Source organism: Armigeres subalbatus, chromosome 3 (genome assembly GCF_024139115.2).
Source record: "Armigeres subalbatus isolate Guangzhou_Male chromosome 3, GZ_Asu_2, whole genome shotgun sequence".
Lineage (NCBI taxonomy): Eukaryota > Metazoa > Arthropoda > Insecta > Diptera > Culicidae > Armigeres > Armigeres subalbatus.
Window position 1 is genome coordinate 62,876,449 of NC_085141.1, and position 27,277 is coordinate 62,903,725.

The window sequence follows — 27,277 nt, forward strand, 5'->3', positions numbered from 1 at the left end:
CCTCACGAAAACCTGCCTGGTATTCGCCGACGAAGGACTCTTCAAGCGGTCTCAGTCTGTTTAACAGGATACGCGACAGGATTTTGTACGCCGAGTTCAGAAGGGTGATCCCTCTGTAATTGGCACACTCTAGTCTGTGCCCTTTCGTATAGATTGAGCATATGAGGCCATTCAACCAGCCGGCAGGCAGTTCTTCATCCTCCCATATTTTCTGGATAATGTGGTGGATTGATTGATGCAGCTGCTCACTTCCGTGTTTGAGAAGCTCGACCGGGTCTCGTACTTCCCAGCAGCTTTACTGTTTTTCAACTCGTTTAGAGCCTTCTTTTCGTCTAGCGTTGGTGGTTCCACAGCTTCACCGTCGCCGACTATGTCCATCCTGCTCCTTAATACACCTTCATTTTCATCGTTCAACAAATCTTTGAAGTGCTCCTTCCTTTCACAAATTACGTAACACTAAATTTGATGATTTTGGACCTTAACGCTTGGCCTGACCCCGTTACGTAATTTGTAGAATTAGGTTCGATGCTTTTAAAATAACTTTTAAAATAAATTATGAGACCATAGTCCGATCTAGTCAATTATCAATAGGAAACAATGAAACAGGATTCTCAGTAGAATGCAACTTGATTTTTAATTTTCCATTTTTTTTTGACGTAAACTACGTCTAAGGGGAAGACTCGGATACAGGGTGTAAAACGGAAATTTCCAAATTCGAGACCGTCACGAAATTAGGATAGATTTCAAACGCTAATAGCTCCTTTATCTTTCGATGGATTTTCGAGATTTTATTATCAATCGAATCGGAAACTCTCCAGCATTTTTTTATGCCCATTGGAACTATTGAATATTAACGTAAAAACATTGAAAATCCCAATTCTTCAGAAACCCAGTAAAAATTTAGGGTTTCGTTACGGCCGCCATGTGGTGCGGTTGGTTCTTGCGCTCTACTTTTGTGCAGTGATTCGTACAAAAACTAGAACAAAAGAACCAAAGCCATGACCGCGGTCGAAGCAAAAGAGTAATGTTTATGAAAAAGTGCTTTAGATGCTGGACATGTTCGCCCTTGCTAATAATTATTTAAAGCTTACACTGATGGACATAATTATACTTCAATTTTTTTTTGTAATTCCTCTAAATGCATAAACAGGTTTATGTTAAAAGGCAATCATAGACTAACATTATAAAGCCAATTTTGACCTAAACTGCGTCTAAGGGGAAGGCTGGGATACAATTTGTACAATATTTCAAAATTGAGGACCGTCATGAAATCATGTAAGATTTTGAAGTTAATAGCGCCTTTATTTTTTAATGAGTTTTTAAAATTTGTTTATCAATAGACTCGGAATCTCGCCACCAGATTAAAAGTTCTATTAAAATTGATTATTAACTTTAAACAAGGTTATCTTACCATTTGGGCAGCACCCCTTAAAATAATACTTCAAAGAATTTAATAGCCATTTATCACGCAATTACCTTTGAGATGCATTAACCACTCTAAGTCGAATAGGTAATAGTCGAAGAAAGGCATCATCACCACTAGGGAATGAATTCGGGTTTTTCTTGAGTGAAAATTTTAAATTGTCGCATTTAATTCTTTTCATATTTTGAATTACGTCAATTTTGTTCTGTTATGTTCTTACTCCGGAGGTGATATTCCCTTGCTTCGGCGATCGAAATGCGCTGGTTGAATGTTCAAATTTAACTGTCTTTATTCATTTATTATCGAGTTACAGGTTTACCTACGGAAGGTTCTTGGAGTCATTCTCTGGTTGATATCGTGAGCGAATTTAGGGAGAGTACGAAGTTGATAAGAGAGTAGCCAAATGGAGAAGGCGAGTAATAGCCTTTGCTTTGCTATCTCAGCAATGGGTAAACCATTGCCGATGTGGAATATGATCATGTCTATTGAAAGTCATCGAACTACTTTGTGCACGCATTGCATTTGTTGCAATAGCAGTTCGATGGCCTAGGAATATTATATTTTCTCACGATGTGTTTGCATTGAGGTTTGTTGCCATGTGAAATGCACACGTTACAGTTCGAAATCAGTAACATCAGCAGAGATTCCATGTTGCCGTGCCACATTAGTTCGATAAACCGTGAAACGATAGATGTACTTGCTTTTGGAAATATTTGATGTCATGTCCATCGATCTATTTCATTTATTACGCGACGCAGAGAATATACTATTTGAACACTTCTTCTTCTTCTTCTTATTGGCATTACATCCCCACACTGGGACAGAGCCGCCTCGCAGCTTAGTGTTCACTAAGCACTTCCACAGTTATTAACTGCGAGGTTTCTAAGCCAGGTTACCATTTTTGCAATCGTATATCATGAGGCTAGCACGATGATACTTTTATGCCCAGGGAAGTCGAGACAATTTCCAATCCGAAAATTGCCTAGACCGGCATCGGGAATCGAACCCAGCCACCCTCAGCATGGTCTTGCTTTGTAGCCGAGCGTCTTACCGTACGGCTAAGGAGGGCCCCAACACTTACCCAAGCTAATTCAGCAAAATGTAGTCATGTAACTACTGTTCTGATGTTAGCCAAATGAGTGTTATAATGAATATTATGCAACCCATTTGATTTGATAACGTTCATTAAAGCACCCATTTCGGTGATATGGGAAAGTAGGCCGTTTTATGACTCAACAGTGAACTGTAAACCAGATATTATGATCAGGAATTGCAAAAAGTTAATTACAGTCGCCTTTCCACATCTCCATATTGAATAGACCATCGAGATAAGGAGAGATCGAGGAATTAAAATGGGTAGTAGATGGAAAAAAGCTCGTTGCTATGAAAAACGGTAAAAACCAAATGTCATTTCTTCTGTTTGATGTGTTTATCATTGCCCCAAGGTTGTCTAGTAGCCTAGGAACTTGAATATATCGACATAGAGAGAGTGAATCCTGAATAAAACATGATCAGAACACATCGAGCTAGAGATACCAAGATAGGGAGGTTATCGAGATGCAAAAAGCAAAAATGTATGTAGTCCGTAGGGACGGAGAAAAGGGACATAGGGAGATATATCGAGATGTAGAGTGTCGACGGTAATTGGTGCGCGATCGGTGCAGAAATACTGAATCGTGGGAAAATGTATTTAACACGTAAAAGAATTACATAAATATTAATAATGAGCAACAATCCGATCGCTTCGGAAAAATGACTGTCTTACATATTAGGAAATATTCTATGAAGTCTTCGGGTTGGGCCGCCACACAAAATGATCATATCAGAGGCGATTTCTATAGTAATTTCCATACAAGTATCAAACTGCTCGTGCTCAGTCAAATTACAACCAATTCAGTTAAAAATTTAGGAGGTTCATTAGAATAGCAAATGTTATCGTTCAAGCATAGGGGAGCCAAAAAGGTCAAAATTTGAATCACTCTAAGCTCATGCTCAAACCAGTGACAGACAATCAAATGAATTATCTTATAATCTGTTTTACGTAGTTTACGTGGGGCGGTCGTATCTTGTATATAACCCTTCTGATTTTTTATTTTTATTTGGAGAATCCGAACCGAAGCCTTTTTATTAATGTTTACATTTGAATGATGATTTAGCTCAATGTTCAAAATCAGTTCAACTACACTCAAACAGTTGATATTCAGCATACAATTAAACTCGTAAGTCCATCACCTAACCGTGTGCAAAAAGGGTGCACGTGCGCGATGAGCAGTACCGTGGGGGGCCAAAATCCGTGCTGCATCGAAATCCGTCCACTTCATGAGATATCAATAAATTAAAGGGGCTTAAGGTCACTCCTGTCAGAATCCAAGTTTCAAAGTGCTCGCGTTTTCGGGGGCACACCACTCGGTACGGAGGCGGCGGACAACTGTCATTTTTGTTGATTCAGCTTTGCTGCGTCGCAGCATGCGTGAACAAATAAAAATGACAGTTGTGCGTTGCTTCCGTGGTGTGCCCCCAAAAACGCGAACACTTTGAAACTTGGATTCTGTCAGGAGTGACCTTGCCGTGACTTATACTTGATAGTAAGCTTTCTGTCCATTGAAATGGAAAGTAGGCTCTGAAATTAAAATATCACAATTAGAAAACAAATTGCCACCCAACAGCAAATGCAAAGTTTTACATGCCATTTGTTCGCGTGTTAGACAAAGTGATTATGTTTAAATTGCAAATCGCAGTTAATAGAGTAAGATCAGCAGAATAAAAATCAACGGAATCGCTCCTCAAGGTGCGTATTACAGTGGTAGTCTGGTCAATCGGTCTGCTTAAATTTAAATATTTAGTGAGAAAATAGTTGACGGATTATGATCCTATAATTCGTCCAATCTGTCCATTGTGATACAATTCACAGACATGCTAATAACAGGCACTTATTTTCCACCTATTTCATCACAACTTTTATTCAACGTGTTTCCCATTGATAATTTACCCGATCGGACTTTAGGTTTCGGAAATGTTTCTAGAACAAATATTTTTCTCTGTCGGACTCTTGGTGCGTGTCTGCAGCATAACCCAACAAACATTGGAAGCTGGTAAAGCTCTTATTCAGTCAAGAATAGACTTCTTCAATCAAAAACAAGATTATTCAGCTTATATTGTTTGATGGGAATAGCTAAAATGAATTACCTTGCGAATTGCAGATAAAACTAAACTTCCTTGACAGAGAACTTTTAAAAAAGCTTCAGATACATTTTAAGATGAATTTCTGATGGTTATTCTAAAAAATAAATAGCATACCTCTTCGCGAGTGAGAATGGGTCAGCTGTCTGAAGGTCGGATAACAAAATCGTTCAAAAAGGACTCTTATAATTTAGTTTATTGGCCCTCAGATACATTAAATCTATTCCACAAGCATTCAATGTAGTTGAATCAGTGACCCATTCTCAGCCCATTTGATCCTTTGTCACCCCGGACGACGGAATCAGAAGTTTTTATAGATTTTACATTGCAGAATTTCTCAAGCTGATAAAGCTCGATTCACTTGATGACCTTGACGCAAGAAATCTGCTCTATTTCGGGATTGTTTTGTTCCAATAAGATAGTTTCGGTAATCGAAAAAAAAAGTCGTAACAAAATATTCAACACTGAAAGAGGAAGCTTCTCGAACAATTGTCTATCAAAATATTCAAGAATGGTGCACAAGGAACTTTTTACTTGCTTATGGGTCCTGTGCCTGTAAAAGGCGCTCTCGATAGATTTCCATCCTGGACGATGTTCAGCAATCGACTTAATCTGTTGCCAGATTATTTCTTTATGGAAGCTAAGTAATCATGAACCATTGAGTCTGCCTCTCCTGCGATGCCCAGTTGGGTTTCTGTCTAATCTGCCATGTAGATATATTGGAAGCTTTCAATATTCTTCACAGATTGCACGGCTGCTGTGAAGCTGGAAGAGGTCGCCATGTTCACATCTAATGATTTGGTTTTGTTGACCGTATTTGTAGATGGATGAAGGCAGCTCATAGCTGATGTTGACCGTGCTTGAGAAATTGATTTGGACTTTTGTGTCAACCCCTTGGCTAGTGCTATCTAAATATATTCTAAATCTATCAGCTGTTTTATTTATTGGCTCGTTGCCCAATACCACAAAACAGTACCGATGGTAAATTGTCTTGAATGGTTTCAATTGAACATATAGCGCCACCATAGACAAATTCTGGTAAACGAAATGCTGAAAACCAAATACGGTGGCGCCATTGCATAAAGCAGTGGTGATTGAAGAAAGATGAGTTTTGAATTATCATTAAATGCACTGTTGGTTATAATGATTGCACCAGTCTTGCCTATTTTGTGCATAACATTCACATAGCCCTTCACTTTTTTACTGATAATACAAATAACAAAAATTCGTTCAATAAAGTTACAGAAAACAGATCCATTTTTCATAAAAGCAGAATAAACAGTGCATACTGTTCTCGAGCATGGGACATTTCCAACCGCATCACGTCTTTACCATATCATGAAATCAACCCACCATCATCAACTAGAGCTAAAGTAGGATAGTTGCGAGGTAACTCGAAATCGTTGAGGGATAAGGTTGGGAAAGTCCATCGCTCATTCATATAACAATGCAAAATAGTTTGAGATTACATGGAAATTAATTCTCCATCTGTATTTAGTTGCATCTCCAGGCATATCGAGTTAGTTATTACAAACATTTAAGTGTGTTTCAAGTTTTGAAATCAAGTTTCGACGGAATGCGAATCGTGCATACAAAGTGCGTCTTTGTAACGGTTACTGAGAATCAAAAGTATGAAACCCAAAAGTGGTAGCAAGTTAAAATTTTAATTTGATCTGTTATGTAAATTGGTTTAAGTAGGAAAAATTTCAGCGCAAACTGTGCTTAATGTTGTTATAAGTTTTAGTTGTTAGGAACAGCATTACGGATCTTGTTGAATGCAGAGATATGGATTATTCAATTGTATATTTACTACGAACAAATAAATGATGATTCGAAAAAGAACGGTTTATTAGGAGAAAAAATAAAGATATTTCACAACGCTTAAGAGTCCGATTCTCACTGGATGACATTCTTTCCATTGATAATTCATTAAACATTACTAAACATCATTCGTCATTTCATTACCAGTGTTTTTACTCTTCGCCTTATGTTCATTGGATCGCTTCAGTTTGTCCAACTCTTGTTGGCTCTGTGGAGGGGATTCGATCTCCAGGGTCACAGGACCGTCGTTCTGGATGTGCACCTGCATCATGGCTCCGAATTTTCCATCCTTAATTCTGTCCGCATGATAGAGAGCACCCAGCTTCTGCAGTAGTGAATTGTACAAATTCTGTGCATCTGCACCTTGCATAGCCTTACTAAAATCGGGCCGATTACCCTTCATACGATGATACAGAGTAAACTGACTGACGCACAGCAGTTCCAGCTGCTGGTCCAGAACACTTTGGTTCCACCTTTTACCGGAAGAGTCCTCGAAAAGGCGAATGTTCAACAGTTTCTTGGCCCTGGTTTGAGATTTAGGAAATAACAATGCGTTAGATGGGTTTATTCCGGGGAATCGATATAATCTCATACATCCATTCGACATCATTGGCATTATCTTCGTTTGATATACCGATTAGCACGCACAAGCCTCTACCGATAGAACTGATGAGTTCTTCACCAACTGAAAAGAGTAACAAGAGTAACAAAGCAATATTTAACATCCTACAATTCTACCGGTTCACTAAAAGATTCATTTTTTTAGCCTTCGCAACATATATTGAAGATGTTCCGGTTTTTGAACCACGAGATACCTGTTCCTAACATCTTGCTTAAATCTCGAAAACTCACAAAATAAAAAGTACGTAATGATCACACAGAAATTTCGAGCTAATGTGGCTGTAATTGTACTGTGCACTGCACACGTCATTTTGATTTTGTATGAGACTTGATATGAAAATAATTACTTTTTCGAAAGATCAATCCGTAAGGACGCCATGTACCCAAATGTTTAAAGTTAATCAATTCTATCACTTCATAAAATACTTCCTAAGCTAATAGATAGTCGATAATAAGAGGCGATCAGACCTTGCGTGTTGAATTTAATTTTCAGCAATTCTGTATCTCCCTAATGGCAAGTGTTTATTTGCGGGTGGCAAGTAACGGAACAAATTTGGAACATCACTTTTAAGACGGCGTTTTTTTGTATAAAAGATATAGCCACTCGGAAGCATTCACATTCGAATTAATCGAAATTGCATCTAGCCCTTCATAACAATTCAGCGCTGGTGGCAACATTACCTACAAACTTGATCTATTAGTAAACGGTTTGATTTCATTTCAATGGTGAATGCTCCATTTATCGTCATTATTTGCCATACCCATACTGTATATTTTTGTTCGCTACCTCTTGCATTTGTGCCATCAACACCATACTAATTATTATACGTTGGTTTCATCCATATGCACATTATTAGTATTACTCTGAATTGCTGACCTCTGTAGTCACCCGGACGAGTTTGCAAGATTCGACTATCCGTCGCAACAATGCTCAGCAAATTGATTGACTGGATCCTTATCTTAAATTTATTTCAAAGATCAGTGATATCTATTTTTACAACCCTACGGCTATGCTCCATCTATTAAATTTGTCAGACATTTATTAGTACACTCACCAGTAACTTTCGCTGCTGAAACCCTCTGAATGATGGCTTTCATTGTTCTTGAAAATATATGCTCGAATTATGTGGTAATAACAAATTTATCACGACTAAGTTTCAACACATCCATCAGAGAAAAAATTAGTTGTTTATTTCGAAGCTCATGAGGGCCGACTTATTTTGATGCGGCATGAAAGTCTGACTTTTCTCGCTGTCATACGTTTGCTGACACTGAAATACGAATCTATCCAAAATGAATGAACTTTAAACACAGCTTTAAATTAGGGTAAAGTGCCCAATAATGGACCCCCAACCAATAGTGGACCCTCCAGACATTTTTTCATTATTACAGCACAATGGAAACATTTTGCTATGAAATTCCATCGGGAGAACCTACCTTACAGTCCTATGATTTGATTACATGCATTGAAAATGCTACGGAAAGTAAAATTAGTTGATTTTTTACAATTTTATAAAAAATAAACACGAGAGTGTCCATTACAGGAATATTTTGGGGGGTCCATAATAGGGAAGAAGAACGTCCCGAAACGAAACATGAAAATCAAATGAAGTGTCGACTATAGGAAACCAATTTCCTATTATGGACCCCCAGGGGGTCTACTATAGGGCAAATTTAGTCCGACTTTACAATGTTAATTTTAAAGAATAACGTCGAGTATTTGAGCGTTTTATATATGAATCGTAAAGAGGAGATGCAGAGCTTGATATTAGATATCACGCAAAATTAATATTTTGAAAATTTCCACTCGTTATGCCAGGAAGAGCAAAATTTCGCTACTAGGGGGTCCACTATTGGGCATTTTACCCTAGATACTTTTCGAACACCTTATTGGATAAACTTTTATGTTAAGCGCTAAGCATTCTCAAAGGCATTTTGTATCCTATTGTCGAGGGATTGAAAAATCTAAAAATTAATTTAATTGTACTCGTTTTTTATGACTAAATGCCTTTTTCTTACAGGGTATATGACACGTTATTTGAACCTTGATTTGATTTGATCGTAATAGGCGCGCGGTTATTATTTATTCCCGTACACTTGAAGCAGACGGAATCAAAATTTAAAGTATGAAAATTATTTCATACTCAAACATAAATATGGCTCCGGAACTTTTTGCCTTCTCGTACAACAAAGTTTTACCGAAAGGTTATCATTTCACTCCCAAATCGAACTTTTTATAGAAGTCTCGGAGACCTATGATGTTATATACCAATCGACTCAGCTCGCCGAACTGAACAAATGTCTGTCTGTCCGTGTGTATGTGTGTGTACATGAAAACCTAAAAACATTAGCCACTTTTTCATATAGTAATTCTTAACCGATTTTCTCGCAACAAGTTGCATTCGACAGGGGACAAGCCTTGTTGATCACTATTAAATTTGATAACTATCGACCATTGCATTTAATAGTTATCAAGAAAATGGAATCGAACTATATTTATTTATTTATTTATTTATTTATTTATTTGGAACAATCATCGAACATCGTGGTCTACATGATTCATTAAAACTAATAAGCTCAAAATAATTTTCTTAACTATAATAACAATCAGTGTTGCCGAACATTTCGAAGTCGATTTTTAAAAATATCAATGGAACACGCAAAATCAAACATATAGTACACATTATTAAATACATTACACATAGAACGAATTGGTTCATTGAGTCCGTAAAGTGTACGGCGTGCAGGAAGTCGTAAAAAAATCCCAGTTCTAAGTAGTCTTTTTATGGCGTTTAGACAAATCATTGATAGAATATTCGGTGCATCAATTTTTGATATCAACAATTTAGCTACAAAGATTGCTTTCGAATCCATTCGTCTTTTAAACAGTGGTTCCATGTTCAGAAGTTGACAGCGATCAGCATAAGGAGGCAATTCAAATCTGTTTGACCATGGAAGAAATCGCAAAGCGTATCGTATAAACTTAGATTCAATTCTTGTAATCCAGTTATCAGTATGTGGGCACCATATAATAGAATTGGATTCTAGTACGGATCGCACTAATGCGTAATACAAGGCTTTTAAACAGTATGGATCACGAAATTCCTTAGCAATGCGCATAATAAATCCGAGATTTTTACTTGCTCTAGCTATCATGCTCACATAATGACTATGAAACGTCAGTTTCTTATCGAGTATTACTCCTAGATCCTTAACTTCTGATACCATTGTCAACTTAAAGTTATCAATGCTGTATGGGTACATAATGTCATTCTTTTTACGACTAAAACTTATTACATAACATTTTGATACACTAACAATCCAGCTCCATATAAGGTTGGTGTCTTGGCTAAATGCGAGAAAGACAGTATCACCACTCGGTAAATTAAGTTGGGCTTTTTATAATGCTTTTGTGCCATATTTCTTTAGCGATTATTGACAAGCTTACTCCTCGCTCAGAGTACCGTGGGCCCCCGATAATTTGCATATTTCTTCTTCTTCTTCTTCTTCTTCTTCTTCTTCTTATTGGCATTACATCCCCACACTAGGACAGAGCCGCCTCGCTGCTTAATGTTCATTGAGCACTTCCACAGTTATTAACTGCAAGGTTTCTAAGCCAGGTTACCATTTTTGCATTCGTATATCACGAGGCTAGCACGATGACACTTTTATGCCCAGGGAAGTCGAGACAATTTCCATTCCGAAAATTGCCTAGACCGGCACCGGGAATCGAACCCATCCACCCTGAGCATGGTCTTGCTTTGTAGCCGCGCGTCTTACCGCACGACTAAGGAGAGCCCCAATTTGCATATTAACGGGATACATTTTTCAATTCGAACCTATGGTTACTCTATGATTATCAGAAAAATCGGTTTCTGACTGCTCTCTTTGCTGTTTTGTTTTTTTTACTAAATGACATTTGAACACTTTTTAATGTGTACGATTTGAACGATGTTCATGATCGGATCTCTGTTTTGTTGAAACGTATATCTCCGCTCCAACTTTAGCTTTTATCCAGATACTGGTAACTTTCACTTCCAAATGTCCAAATAATCCTCTTTGGTCATGATTCTATCGATTTACTCAAGTTTTACAACGCCGGATGCATCCATAGATCCCCACACCATGACCCTACCTTGAGCTTGAGCTTGATTGACTGCCCGTAGTTGTTACTCCATTATGAGAGAGAACCAACAGATGTTTGCTTGAGACTAGCACTCATCTTCAATGTACAAGTACTGGTGATCTCATTTGTTAGGTCATACTGGCGTCTGCCACGTCAGAATGCAAGTCAATGTAGGGAAGGGGAAGGAAATGATTATCCAATCACTCGCCCACTGCAAGCCGAATAAACCTCTGCACTTGCCACGAGTTCATGCGGAATTTTTTGGAATTTTTGGGCTAGGTTCGAGGGACAGAGGTTCGTCTTGGTTAACGAGCTGCTAATGTGACAGATAGGAGAAACCAACTGATAGAATTTCTTATTGGATGTAGTAAACGAGCTTTTTTTCGTTCACTTCCAATTCTAGCAGTTTCTACTAGAATAGTCAAGCTGAAGGCATAGTAAATATAGAAATGGAAACGGTACCCAAGTAGCCAATAAGCACTTTATTTCGCCAAAAGGCCATATAGTGCTACTTTAATGCTTATAAGTTTCTAAATTGCCGTATAGTAGCCCTATATGGCGGTTTGGCGTAATATAGTGCTAATGGTTACTTGGGTATGGAAGTCCATTTCCAGTTCTAGTGATTGCTAGAACAGGAGAAATATACACCCATATTCTTGTTTACGTACGAACGCGCTTTCGAACGAAAGTTGAAGCGCATTCCCGTTTACGCCAGCAAAATCAAATGGAGAAACGGTTCGAACGAATTGCATTCGTTCGTAAGTATCGTTCGTCCATAAACAAGAATAAGGGTGATAGAGAAAGTTACAAAGTAGGAGAGAATGGAACGGACTTGGGATTGAACCCACGACCTCCTGCGTATGAGGCAGAAGCAGTAGCCATGTGACTACCAAGCCCGTTTTTAGATCCCCACCCCACACCATGACCCTACCTACAGCAAAAATCAAAGTTGATTAAAAAATCAATGTTGGTAAAATATCACCATCACCACCACTTGACTGTAGGCCGCAAACACTACTTTTTCAAACTGTCATCGGTTCGCCACTATTTTCTTGTTATATCAGCAGACCCAAATAGCATTACTTTCGTCTCTCGTTTTACCAAATCAACTTATTCCAGTCATCACATGAGCATGAAATGTGGTCCTGGCCCACTCCAATTATTTTTTTTTTTTGATATTTTTTGCGGACAACCATGGCCTCTTAAGTGCTACACTGCCCTTAAGACCTTTCTTATGAAGACGATTGAGTACGGATTGTGATGTCATTAGAATGGAAAACTCGCCTTCAATTTGTTTCGGAATTTTCGGAGCTGATAGTCCCCGATCGGGTTCCGGCTCCTTCACCATAGTTCTGTCAATTCGGCAAGTTGTCTTTAAAGGACGCCCCGATCGGTTAGCTGCACAATCCTAGTGACCGTATCTTTGTGAACAGTCGCGACGCGGTTCTATCGCTTGGCGACAGCGATTCTGTCGCCGTTGGTATGAAAGCGTAAATAGAACATTGCCTGCAGCGACCCAACGATAGAATCGCGGCGACTAGTTGTCGCCGTCGCGGAGATGAAATCGCTTAGATCTGGGGGAGCCTATAATTAACTTTTGTACTCATATTATATGTACCTAAGAGAAAAAGTCTGCTGAGAATATTTGAACCATTTGTTGGAGAAACTGCATAAATCCATTCTACACAATTTTGAGAAACCAACAAAAAACTGTTCATGAACAAATTTGCACCGAATATTTTGATTTCTTTGATACAGAACAATAGTTTTTGGCCAGTGCAAAAATTGTAAGCAGTACTTCACAATTGCTCTTCAAAGTGTGTGGACATATGTAGTTTCTCAAACAAACGAACAAAATTTCATACATACGTTTTTTTGCCTTAATACGTTTTTTTGGACGAGGATTCAGCTGAACTGAACATCGCGGAGTAGACACGGATTTAAATCATGATCACCATCACCAGATTAAAGAAACTAAGATCATATTCACATGGTTTTGGAGACATTATGATCATCATTTTTATTTATTATTTATATATTTATCGTATACATTCTAATCATGTTTATACTGTTGTAATATTTACTATCCGACCTCTACCTCGTTGCAGTATGCCTGCGCTCAAAAAGCTCGACGGTGTACGACATGCGTTGAAGTCGAACGTCGCGCCCTTACATTGCATTGGTACTTCGCGTACCACATTTCGCGGTACCGCAGTACCTACTTCGCACATAAGAATATCCACAAACACACCTGGCAACATCCGAGTGGAAACACTTGCTCACAGATAGACCACGTGTTGGTCGACGGACGACATTTCTCGGGTGTTATAGATGTAAGGTCCTTCCGAGGTCCGAACATCGACTCGGATCACTATCTTGTAGTTGCAAAAATTCGGGCGCGACTTTTCAGCGTCACGAATTCACGAAACAACAGAACGATGCGTTTCAATATCCAACGCTTGTCAGTTGAAGGAGTTGCTGAACAGTACCACCAGAAGCTGGACGAGCGGATAGGAGATGCCACAGGATCTGGCAACGTCAACAGATTGTGGGAAAATATTAACGAAGCTGTGACTACAACAGCGCAGGAAATGTTAGGCACTGCACAGCGACGCCAACGAAAAATTGGATCAATAATACCTAATTCTCGCCTCACTTTTCAAAAGGACCTAAGTAACATTTTTTTCATGAATTAATTTGAATAGTGCAATCAATAGAAAAACATGAAAGCTTTCGATTGCACTAATCAAATTATTTCATGAAAAAAATGTTACTTAGGTCCTTTTGAAAAGTTAAGCGAGAATTCTGTTATTGATACCATACTCTGTTATGAACTAGCCCTGCATAAGAGGTAAAATGCCAAAGGAGTAATACCAAAAACTAATATGCACAATACTTAAGCCATAGGGTCAGTGGGCTTCGTGACCGTGCGGTTAGCGACGTCAATCGTCTAGACGCATGTGCTGTGGAGTGTGCGTTCGATTCCCGCCCCGGTAAGGAGAAAACCTTTCATAAAGCGAAAAGTTCTCCACTGGTCCACTGGGTGTTGTGTAAATGGCCCGTCCGTTGTCTCATGCTAGATGTTAAGTGTTCAGTCTGTGCGACATCTGGTCGAAGACGGTGATTCTTTCTTTATATCATACTCAGTTAATAAATTGAATTTCAATACCAAATGCATAACCAATTATTCGTTTGGTATTGAAATATTCGTTTGGTATTGAAATACCTAAGCATGTTATACCTCATGTATTCTGCATATAAGTTTTTTCTACTATTTTTTGGTATTTTACCTCTTATGCAAGGCTAGTTCATACCAATTTATGTTATCGAGGTCGTCGCTCCTGCTCGGGGAGGAGCATTTCGAAGATTTTGTTGAACGGTGAAGATGAAGGTGTATTAAGGAACAGCATGGACATTTTTTTTTTATTCTTTATTTAAGTGATTTTTTAATTTTAAAATTAAGTTCATCACTAAAGGCTTTGCGCGGCCGGTAATAAAGTTAATCAGTTCAGTGCGTGATTTCTCTTGTTTCGAACAGCAGAACGATCGCGCGATCGGCCGAAATATTGTGTTCTGCATTGCGCGACCGGTAATAAAAATCAGTTCAGTGCGTGATTTCTCGTGTTTCAGGTATTGCGCTTTGATCCGGTCGAGAAAAGTGCGATCTTCCATAGCTTGCAGTAGCCATCGGGAAAGTAAGTACAGTGCGTGTGTTATTCGTCGCGGGCCGGAGAAAAAAATAGTAGTTTGTGCAACAAGTTGCAAAAAGATGATTTTTTCAGCACGAGTTGTACGTTTATCCAACGAGGCTTGCCGAGTTGGATAAATACTACGAGTGCTGAAAAAATCGAGTTTTGCAACGAGTTGCACACGCTATTTTTTGCAATGACGAAAATTGGACTTTAATTTAATAAATCTGCACCAAAATTATACAGTCTAATTTAATCCACATGATCATTCTTGGCAATAAATTATGTTGCTGCAGAGAACAACCAAATTCCATGTTACCGTTCCACATTGCATAGTTCGATAAGCCGTGAAACGATAGATGTGCTTGCCTTTAAAAAAATTTGACGTCATGTCCTTCAAACTAGTATTTCAATTATTAAGCGACGCAGAGAATACACTATTTGAACACTTACCCAAGCTTATTCAGCAAAATGTAGTCATGTAACTACTGTTCTGACGTTGGTTTTTCATTATAGCACCCAAATGAGTGCTATAATGAATATTATGCAACCCATTTGAGATGCATTATGTTCATTAAAGCACCCATTTCGTTGGTATGGAAAAGTAGGCCGTTTTATCACTCAAAGACGAACTGTAAACCAAATATTATGATCAGGAATTGCAAAAATATCTTTTTGATATTCGGCGGATAAGCTGCCTGCCAGAGTAAACGCGTCTACGCGACGACGTGCGAAAACTACATGCAAAGGAATAACAATCAATAATAAGGAGCTGTCAAATCATATGGACGCTTCGTACTTCGCGTCTACTATGGCCGCACCCTAACGCGCTTGTATTGCGCTTTGCTCCGGTAAGTAAGTAAGGGCAAGTAAGTACAGAATACTGCACGTCGGTTCGGTCGTCAAAAACTCGATCCTTTACAGTTTGCATATGCCATCGGGCATGCATGGTGACTATTGTCCATGCTCGGTTTATATACACGTCGAACGATCTGGTATCGTTGTAGTTTGTGCGGTCGGGAAGTAAATCAATAGATATACGTTTGGTCGTGTTCCTGCTCGGTGTGCAGGTAGTGAGTTTGTTCTACATTGTGCGGCCGAATCATGGTTACCCGAGTAACACACATCCCAAGCAACCAGAAGTTCAGATTTTACTTAAAGTTACTCTTAACCGAACTAATTGGTTCACTATGGTTCACATCAAGTTCCAAGCGTCCTTAACGGAACTTTAAAGTTCACTTTTACGCTCCCACCATACACAAAATTACTTAAAATGAGAGCTGATTAAGCCAAAATAGCCCTTCTAATCCGAACTTCTGGTTGCTTGGGATGTTGTAGAGTAGTTACAGTAACTCAAATGCAATCAAATTTGGTAACATTTGAGTTGATGCAACCAAATCAGCATGAATTGTGCTACTATGGTAGGTAAAATCACAGTTTATAAAGAATGGCACCGTCGTATCGCTTATAAGAGTGAATCCAGATCCAACGATGCCTACCAACTAACTGATAATCTTTCCTGTGGTTTTTGTGGAGACGCAGAGGTAAACACGGTCTTCAAATAGCAAAAACCACCTACTAATATTCCTTCCCTCTTCTTAACTGAATACAAGGACGTGGCCGGCGCCGTTATTGATCATTTGAATATTAGAGTCACTAAAACTTGCACACTGAGAATGCTTGAACAATCCCAGTCAATCATTCAGTTGATTCTTTGTGCAATTTCACTGATTTTGGTCAATCACAGAGTAGCAACCATAGATGTGTAGTCAGTCAAAGCTAAGCAAAGTTAATATTAAGTTCATCATTAAAAAGGATGGACATAGTCCGCGACGATCAAGCAGTGGAACCACCAACGCTGGACGAGGTTAAGAAGGCTCTAAACGAGCTGACAAACAGTAAAGCTGTTGGGAAGGACGAGATCCCGGTCGAACTTCTCAAACACGGAAGTGAGCAGCTGCATCAATCAATCCACCACTTTATCCAGAAAATATGGGAGGATGAAAAACTGCCTGTCAACTGGTTTGGTGGCCTCATATGCCCAATCTATGAGAAAGGGCACAGACTAGGGTGTGCCAATTACAGAGGGATCAACAGACTGAGACCGCTTGAGGAGTCCTTCGACGGCGAATACTAGGCAGGTTTTCGTGAGGGCCGATTAACGACGGATCAGATGTTTAGCCTGCCAATGATCCTTAATAAATTCCGGGAGTACAACTTGCAGACTCACTATCTGTTTATTGATTTCAAAACAGGCGTTCGATTCAGTGAACATAAATGAGCTGTGGCAGTAATTTTCGAACATGGTTTTCCGGTGAAACTGATTCGACTGACACGTGCAACGCTGGATGGCTCGAAATCAAGTATTCGGATTGCCGACGAAGTGTCAACCTCGTTTGAGACCTTAGACGGATTGAAGCAGGGTGATGCATTTTCGAATTTATTGTTCAACATCGCACTCGAAGGCGCTATTAGGAGATCTGGCGTGCAGAGGAACAGCACTATAATCACACGGTCGCATATGCTCCTGGGCTTTGCGGACGACATCGACCTCATTGGAATCGATCGCAAGCAGTAAGTGGAGGCTTTTGTCCTAGTGAAGAGGGAGACGCCGAGGATAGGCTTAACCATTAACTCTACCAAGACAAAGTACATGGTGACAGGTAGAGATAGGGGAAGACCTAGTGGTATTGGTGCAGAGGTAGTGCTTGATGGGGATGTGTTTGAAGTTGTTGAAGAATTTGTTTACTTTGGAACGCTTGTGACATGTAACAATGACGTTTCCTGTGAAGTGGAAAGACGTATTGCTGCTGCGAATAGGGACTTTTACGGATTACGTAACCAGCTTAGTTAAAAGTTAAAATAGGGGGACCGGAGAGCTTTCGGGGTTTTCGAGCGAAAAGTGCTGCGTACTATACTCGCTTGGAAACTAGAAAATGGTATGTGGCGCAGACGCATGAATCATGAGCTGTATGAAGTATACAAAGAAGAAAATATTGTGAATCGTAGAAAATACGGCAGACTGCAGTGGGCTGGTCACTTAGTGCGAATGTCGGAAGAAAGAATAGCGAAAACAAAACAACAGAGAATCAGATAGGGCCCTGCGACTTCATTGAAGACCACGCTGGCTGCACGCGGTGGAACCTGGGACCTGGGACCTTGAACCTTCCTTGACCTGGGACCTTCAAGCTTCACTTGAAGATAGCTGGAGTGATATTCGATCCGCCATTGGTATCATTGCAACCGCCGCTTTAGGCGTGGTGCCCCCGGGTCATAAAAACGACTGGTATGACGACGGGGGGAGTTAGTGGAGCAGAAGAATGCCGTATGAGCAAGATTGCTGCAACACCCCGCGAGGGCGAACGAAACACGGTTCAAACGGGTGCGGAACTGACAAAACTCGATTTTCAGGAGAAAAAAGCACCTTTACGAAGATCGAGACCGTGAAGAGAAGGCCACACCGATGACGTTGATATTATGGAACTTAACTTTTAAAGGAAGAAAAACGCCTACTTCAGACAAAAGCGGGAAGCTAAGCATATCGGACTAAATAATAGATTGAGGCTCAAAAGAAGACAATGTTAGTTGCCCACACAAATTAATCAGTGGTGTCAAAATCGAGTATGTTGATGAGTTCGTGTACTTAGGCTCACTGATGACCCGAAAATGATACCACTACACCCAACCGGTGGTTGTTAGATTTTCTAACAATTCTGTATAAGAATCTACCAACACCTGTACCGTGCAAACTCAAACTTCAGACGCTTAAGCACTTTCTGATATACAATCATCCTGTTTACTCACATTTTAAATCACACCGTTTAAATCACCATTGCTATCACTAAGTATAGTATTCATCTTTGAACTACGTATTTAATATGTGCAAGATATTGCAAAGAATGTTTGAAATTTATGAAAATGTCCGGCTTCTGTTTGATTCAAACCTCGGACACCGGCGGGGTTGGATTTATATTTCGGACACAAAGATTCAAACTTCGGACACCTGATTACACAGTGCCGGGATGAATAATTGAAAATAATTCGCACTGCACAGCTCAGACTGTCTTTTAGTCATTTCGTCGTATTGTTTTAACATGTCTTATTAGAATGTAAATATACTAAAACAAGCTAAAACTATTAGTCCTTCCGATCAAGCTTGACGAAGCATTTCAATGAAATATTTCAGAAAATTTCCCATACGAATTGAAGCGTCCGAAGTATGAGTGTGTCCGAAATTTGATTTTCCACGGTATAAGAACTGGGCATATGCGAAATTGTTAGATTCTTATACAAAAAATGTAAGAAAAGCTTACAAGATTGTTAGATTCTTATACAATATTTGTATAAGAATCTAGCAATTTCGCATATGCCCAGTTCTTATACAGGTTTTGGCAGATTCTTATACATAATTGTAAGAAAATCTAACAACCGCCGGTTGGGTGTAGAGGAATTCAAAGGCGCAGCGTGGCAGGAAATCTTACTTACTTTGGACACATCGATCGTATGGAACTCGCCGTCGAACCATATTGGCCATATAGAATGCTCTTCAAGCCGGTATTTCTCTATGCACACGAGAGTAAGAAAATTCTGATAGAGGACCAACGCGCATTTGGAGTTTTTGAAAGAGAAATACTGAAATCTATCTAGGAGGGAAAAGACGGTACGTGTTCAAACGTCGAAAATCGAACGACTGTATTATTCATAGCCGAATATTTCTAGAATCAAGTAAAGTGTTCTCGGTATGGACTCCAGCAATGGACATTTTGAATGCATTATACTGCCGTCATACGCATATCTGTCCCATGTTTGCTGGGATTTCCTATGTACATGGGACAATTATGCGTAGAACGGCAGTATACACTTTATCCTAAGGGTTGCTCATCCTAATTTAGCATTTCTAATTCCTAATTATTTCTTGTTCACGTTAAAGGGATATTGGGTCGGATTCAAACTAAACAACAGTTTTATTAAATTAAAATTTATTATTACAAATGAAAATAAGAGTGAATTAATCAAGTACAATTATAATCCATATGCGTTTGTCATATAGTTTTTATTTTCACTGTTCTATGTAATATGTAGTATTTGCTTTTCGATTTTTTTCATTACTCATCGGATTGCTGCATCCATCAAAAGTGTAATATGTCTCGTGTTATGCAAATAGGTATATAGAAGAATGTATCGACATCGCTTTTCTCTAGTTCTTCACTTGCCTTTACTTTTTTCCTCTGAGTTGGTATGTAGGAAAATAATGTATGTATGTGTATGTGTCTGTTTAAATGTAATGTTTTACTCGTTCGCTCTCAGCGCACTTTCATTTTCCACCGGAGTTGTTTAACTACAATCAAATCGTTTCAACTATCATAATAATTTTGACTCTCCCACACTACAAATATAGGCTTTCTATAAGGTCTTTCTTCTTTCCCTATTTCTATTTTTATATTTTCGTTTTAATCTTTTCTCCTATATAGCAAAGGTATTCTAATTGAGGCCACATTCGTTCACATTATAATTTTGAATCGCTACTGGATTACCGTTTGAATTATGATCGCTGTAACAGTTTTTTTAATTAATGTGATATAATTTTATAAAAATCATCAAATAAGTATAGGTTTAATAAATAGGAAAAGAAGAAATTATACCGAAAGGTAGAAGACAGTTTTAAAGAAGAAAACAATTGGCTCATCGCCGATATCTAGCATATAGTTATGTGATTACAAATATGAGTGATAGGTACATATCTAAAAAACGTCGTCTATAAAATGCAGGTAAATAAAAGAGTACAAAAGCGGATGTATTTGATCATTGACATGAAATATTCATTTGATTAATTTAATCAAAATCAAATCTATCGATCAGAGAAGAAGCAAAAAACTAGAACTGCAAAAAGTAGGAAATGGACACAGAAACCGTACTTAAATCGGGCAGAAATTTTCGTCTTGTTTTAAAGATTTTTTTAAATATGTTAAGATTATACATTTCAACTTTTCTATAATTACTACCACATAGATATTTTGTGGGGTTTGAATTGGGAGAATGATACGCTAGCGTACCTTCTCCGGAAATACATTCGCTGGAAAACTGACGTTTTTGCAATTGTCTTTATTTTCGGTTTATGCACAGTTTGGTTGAGTAATATTTTAAACAGATGCACTCTAAATATTTATGTACGTGTATGTGAATATAAGTTGTCATATCTTGTTCATCTTTTCCCTCAGCAGCAATTACCGCAACTGTTGTGTAATTTTGATAAGTATTTCAATTGCTCTCAAATCTCAAAATAAATGAATTGTAATCCTGGCGATAACAGCGCGCATGTGTTTGAGTGAATGTTTATCCTCTTTCAGAGACGTCGTGAAACTCTTTGTTAATATAACTACATGTGGTGTTTCAAACAGTCGCTGAATAGCCACTGCTGCTATTGATTTCCTCAACAATTCTGATCGTTTCAGTTCGCTTTTCGTAATTATCCCATTTTAAATTTGGTCGGCAATCTCCCGAAAAAATTCGAACAGGAATCTAAAGAGATTTATGAAGTGTATTTCTCACAATTTGGAAAATAAACATTCCACTATTCTACACAGAAAAGAGTAATTGGATTCGTTATTCGTTTTTTTCTTTTTTAATATTATCAGATATCAGCCTAACATGATGGTGTTCTATCACTATCAGTTTATCTTTTGATAATTTGCATTGAAAATTAACTCTGGAATTATATCCGGTTATCTAAATTGATAAACCATCCTTTGACGGAAAACTATAGCCGGGTTGCAATCGGGCGGCAACGGTTGATGGCAGACTGTGTATTTTTTGGAACGGGATCGTCTTTTCTATTTGTCGTTTGGGTCTGGCTAACTCGCTGCGCTTCTGCGTATCAATAATCCAATTTACGGTTGTTACGTGTGTGTCTTGAAATGAAATACAAAAATGGCAGTGGGGACCCGTTAAAAGGAACCCACACTGCGGTCCGAATGGTTGCTACTGCAGCAGATGATTACCACAGACCGGACGAGAAACCTCCCGGTGGAATGCGATTCTTATTGATGACATGGCCAGCTCCGTTCAACGATGGGACAGTCGTGTTGATTTCCGCTGCACCACCTGATTTGTATCCCTCACCGGTCACCGGATTGCCGTTTTCTGCAGAGAAGGGAAAAACGCACCATTAGTTCGAGTTCAATATCGGTTTGGATCTGAAAGAAAGAATAGCTTTACAGGCACATACATTATCTTCTACCTTCACAAATAAAACGAACTGTTTTAAATCTTTACCATTATTTTGGTAGCGGAGCACAGTTCTTCACCAATGACTAAATGAGAAGATTTAGTACCATTTTCACCGTTCCAACATTTAGTCAATTCATTTGATTGGAAAGCAGTTGAGTAAAAAATGCTAAAACCAGGAACAAGAGGTAGTTGATTTTCCGTAGACACAATTCAATGTAGTCTGACGGATAGAAGATCGATAAATTATGCATAACGTTGACATCACGACCTATATTCAAACTGTCTCATGCATTATTTAATGTACTCACAATTGAGTGCCGTTATTCTATCCGCTGGACCAAATCCTGATTTTTTTAAATACCTATATTAACTTATTTTGTTCATTGTTGATTCTTTTTTTGAGTCGCGATCATATGTTTGCTGTCAACAGGCTATACATGAGATTCTTTAACAAAAATGTATATTTGAAAATGCAACAGACTAAAAATACAATAGAAGCATTTGAGAGACATAAAAAAAGCATAGACGATAACATAGGAAAGGACACACAACAGTTAGTACAGTTAATAACAAGCAGATAACCAATTACCTCCCCGCCTGGAGCTTGGCTTGCGTGGCTTGTCGGCGTAGTCCTCGACGCCATTGCCGGTGACCGGATTCCGGTGGGCAAATCGGGGCGAGCGGGGCGTTGACACCGTGGACGACGACGATGACTTGGGCGACGCTATAAGATTGGTGTTAGTATTGGTAGCAGCAGTAGTGATATAATTAGAAGAAGAAGCAATAGTAGGATTAAATCGCTGCGATTGTTGTTGTTCTTGTTCTGGTTGTTGCAAGTCGCTCTCGTCATGATCGGTCACACTGATGATGATGTCGTCACTGATACAGAGATTAATGTTGGACGCGTAGGTCGGATTCAGTGCCTCACCGCTAGGGTAGAACTGATGATGGTGGTGGTGGTGCTGTTGGTAGCCATCGGTTACCGCTCGTCGGGCCGGAGAGCCCAGCAGTCCGGCCAGGGACGACGAGTTTCCGGCACCGGCACCAGCACCAGCACCGGACGACGAGTATGCTGAATCCGGGATAGCGTCTTCGTTACCTGGCCCAACCCGAACGAGTGGGCGTTGTGTGGCGACGTTCGATAGGAGCGTTTATGTGTTCGATGGGGCGAGGTCAAACGACAAAGAGGGATGTGGTTGAACATAGCAAAGGGGCGGAGAAACACATTGGTACGGTGGTTTTAGATTTGGAGAGAAAACAGAATATCATTTTAAATAATTTAACTCATTGCAACCAACAAATGAACGGCTAAAACAAACTAAAGCGAAGGTGGCACATGTCTAAACGCTACGGTTGCTATATCGATGGTGCCGGATCACACAGGTGCGAATGGAAATTTAGACCGAACAACATCATTGAAAAGAGGATAAAGTTATCATTCTTGCTAAATTGACATCCAGATTATTTGCTAAACTTAAATCAAGTCAAAATCATGCGACTAGTTTCCGTTGATGACAGAAGCCGACAACAGACACGCAAATTCTATTCGGAAACAAGTTATTATTGGACACGATAAATGGCGTGATGTTATCAACTGTAGACAAATGTATCGCGAAGAAAAGCAACTTTTCTACAAAAACGAAGACAAGTTTTGGGTTGCCGTGTGGTTGGCCTTCGGGAGGTCGTTATTACTTCCACGGAGCATAAAGACACGGCATGTGAGTACCGATATTGAACGATCGATTCCACAACCATAACGACTTGATTTGGGATTGTGAGTGTAATTTGACATACATTTACTAATTTCGCTGATAAACTGCCTTTACGGATGTTTGGTGGGTACATGAAAAGCTGTGCTTGCAAATTACTACCAAGCTATGGCAGGCTATTTTAAGATAAAACACTTCACGACCGTTTTCGATTTGGTCTACAGGGTGTCTGGAGGTAATGTTAGCATAGGATGAAATGTCGGCTCATCACGCCAATAAATCAATAATTCAGCGGTAATACATCGTTGTGTAGAGAAATGTTTATCGCCGCTGCTTTAGAAAAGCGTATCGAGCACATTTTAATTAAATCACGCTAGACTCCTGCACTTTTTCTACTCATTTTTATTTTATTTATTTAGTTTACATCTAAACAGATAACACTGAATCAACAATTTGACGCCACAATACACTGTTCAAGGCCGCAGCTCTCCATCCTCGAATGCGACCCACGCTCGCCAAGTTGTTTTGCTCCTGGTCTGCCCACCTCGCTCGCTGTGCTCCACGCAGTCTCGTACCTGCTATATCGGGAGTGAGTGAACAGTGCACCATCTTTGCAGGGTTGCAGTCCGGCACTCTTGCAACATGCCCTGTCTATCGTACCCTGCCGGCTTTAGCTATCTTCTGGATACTGGGTTCGCCGACGAGCTGGGCGAGCTCGTGGTTCATTCTTCGTCGCCACACACCGTCTTCATGCACTAGGCCAAAGATGGTTCTAAGTGCCCGTCTCTCGAATACTACGAGTGCTTGCTAGTCCTCCTCAAGCATTGCCCATGTTTCATGCCCGACTACCTGACTTATCAGCGTCATGTACATGAAACATTTGGTGCGGTAGTGAATCTTTTTTGACCGCAGTTTCTTCTGGAGCCCGTAGTAGCCCCGACTTCCACAGATGATGCGCCTTCGTATTTCACGACTAACATTGCTATCAGCCGTTAGCAAGGTTCCAAGGTAGACGAATTTCTCGACCACCTCTAAGGTATCCCCGCCTATCGTAACACTGCTTCCCAGGCGGGCCCTGTCGCGCTCGGTTCCACCCACAAACATGTACTTTTTCTTCCAACTTTTGTTGCTTCACGTTTCAGACGGGTGTACCGTTTTGCCACCTTTGCAAATATTCAGCCGACAATGTCCACGTCATCCGCGAAACAAAAAAATTGACAAATAAATTGGATCTGTTGTAAATAGTACCCCGGCTGTAACACACGGCTCTCGGCATGACACCTTCTAGCGTAATGTTGAACAACAGGCACGAAAGTCCATCACTTTGTCTTAGTCCCCGGAGCGATTCGAAGTATTCACCCGAAATCTGCACACAGTTTTGCACACCATCCACCGTTGCTTTGATCAGTCTGGTGGGCTTTCCCTGGAAGCTGTTCTCGTCCATATTTTTCCAAAGCTCTATGCGGTCTATACTGTCGTATGCCGCCTTGAAATCGATGAACAAATGGTGCGTTGGGACCTGGTATTCACATTTTGGAAGGATTTGCCGTACAGTAAAGATCTGGTCCGTTATAGAGCAGCCGTCAACTAAGCCGGCTTGATAACTTCCCACGAACTCATTCACTAATGGTGACAGACGAAGGAAGATGATCTGGGATACCACTTTGTAGGCAGCATTAAGGATAGTGATTGCTCGAAAGTACTCACACTCCAGCTTGTCGCCTTTTTTTTTGTAGATGAGGCATATAATCCCTTTATTCCACTCTTCCGGTAGCTGTTCAGTTTCCCAGATTTTGTCTATTAGTTTGTGCAGGCAAGTGGCCAGCTTTTCCGGGCCATCTTGATGAGCTCAGCTCCGATACGATCCTTACCAGCTGCTGTATTGGTCTTAAGCTGTTCGATGGCATCCTTAACTTGCCTCAAGGGGAGCTGGTTGGCTTCAGCTGTCTGCTGAACTGACGTAGTCATCTCCTCCGCTGCCTTGACTTTCACTGCCTATACTCTCAGCGCCATTTAAATGTTCCTCGTAGTGCTGCATCCACCTTTTGATCACCACACGTTCGTCCGTCAAGATGCTCCCATCCTTATCCCGGCACGAAGCCTTTGCGGGATGCGGTGACCTTCTGATAAAACTTGCGTGTTTCTTGAGAATGACACAGCTGTTCCATCTCCTCGCACTCCGCTTCTTCCAGGCGGCGTTTCTTCTCCTGAAAATGGCGGGTCTGCTGTCTCCGCTTCCGTCTATAACGTTCCACGTTCTGCGGGGAACCTTGCTGCAGTGCGACCGCCCGCGCTGTGTCCTTCTCCTCCAGAATCTGTCTGCACTCTTCGTCGAACCTATCGTTCCGTCGACTTCGTCCCATATACCCGACGTTGTTCTCCGCTGCGTCGTTAATGGCTACTTTAACTGTATTCTAGCAGTCCTCAAGAGGGGCCTCAACGAGCTTACCCTCCTCCAGCAACGCTGCCTCGAGATGCTGCGCGTATGCAGTGGCGACATCAGGAGTGCCGTCCATGAATCAGAAGTGGTCGATTTGTGTCTATTTGATTCTGTCTGCAGTGATGATCTCCAGGTGTACCGGTAAGGAAGGCTGTGTTTGAAGTAGATGCTGCGAATGGCCATATTCTTGGAGACGGCGAAATCAATTAGCCGTAGGCCGTTTTCGTTCGTCAGCCGGTGAGCGCTGAACTTCCCAATAGTCGGTCTTTTGGCCAACCTGAGCGTTCAAATCTCCTATGATGATTTTGACGTCGTATTATTGGCAGCTGTCGTACTCACGTTCCAGCTGCGCGTAGAATGCGTCCTTATCATCATCAGTGCTTTCGGAGTGTGGGCTATGGACGTTGATTATGCTGAAGTTGATGAACCGGCCTTTGATCCTCAACCTGCACATTCTTTCATTGATCGGCCACCACCCGATCACGCACCTTTGCATATCGCCCATCACTATGAAAGCTGTTCCCAGCTCGTGTGTGTTGCCGCAGCTCTGGTAAATGGTATGATTACCTCTAAACGTTCGCACCATTGATCCCTTCCAACAAACCTCCTGTCGTACTCTCTTGTTGATTATTCGTTGCGTAAGTTTTTTTAAGGCTGGCTTGCAGGGCCTGACACCAAATCTCCTAAATTTTCGGAGGACCATTCCTCCTTGTTTCCGTTGGACCATGGTGCATAGTTTCACTTTGATTCCTTCGCTGGAACTAGGACGATGGTCAGCCGCCCCTAACATGGAGAACATACGCTGTTGTTAGCCGCTCTTAGAGAACAGACGCTCAGTAAGATTTACACCTCCGGAAAGGAGCAAAACCCTCCTCCCCGGTCAGCATACGACCATATTTCCCATCGGGGTTGGTTACCCCATCTTCTCTAAGGTTGCTTGTATCCTGGCCAGCGTCACGAGGAGGTAGAGATATGAGTTGCTGGGTACGAGGCTAAGGACCGCGAGAAGGGGTCTATTTTAATCCTTCAGGTACGCGAAGT

The 27,277-nt window shown here is 40.3% G+C and overlaps 2 protein-coding genes across 4 annotated transcripts in view; both read right to left on the bottom strand.

Annotated features, from left to right (window-relative positions):
- Positions 1-6,532: 6,532 nt before the first annotated feature.
- On the bottom strand, positions 6,533-8,317 carry LOC134219250 (D-aminoacyl-tRNA deacylase). The gene is made up of 3 exons (XM_062697960.1): positions 8,101-8,317; positions 7,019-7,109; positions 6,533-6,948 (listed from the first exon to the last, which is right to left on the bottom strand). Exons 1-3 carry the CDS (start codon positions 8,141-8,143, stop codon positions 6,543-6,545), a joined length of 540 nt encoding a protein of 179 aa, XP_062553944.1. The 5' UTR covers positions 8,144-8,317; the 3' UTR covers positions 6,533-6,542.
- An 11,505-nt stretch (positions 8,318-19,822) lies between these two features.
- The window catches only part of LOC134219249 (microtubule-associated protein Jupiter), a 153,530-nt gene continuing 146,075 nt past the window's right edge, over positions 19,823-27,277 (bottom strand). For 2 of the 3 annotated variants that reach the window (XM_062697958.1, XM_062697957.1), the window contains 2 exons: positions 22,677-22,811; positions 19,823-22,000 (listed from right to left, as the gene is read on the bottom strand). In XM_062697958.1, the coding sequence (XP_062553942.1) occupies positions 21,855-22,000; positions 22,677-22,811 (281 nt within the window). In that variant the 3' untranslated portion in view covers positions 19,823-21,854. The remainder of the gene's footprint in view (positions 22,001-22,676; positions 22,812-27,277) is intronic. The other variant, XM_062697959.1, reaches the window with a different exon arrangement.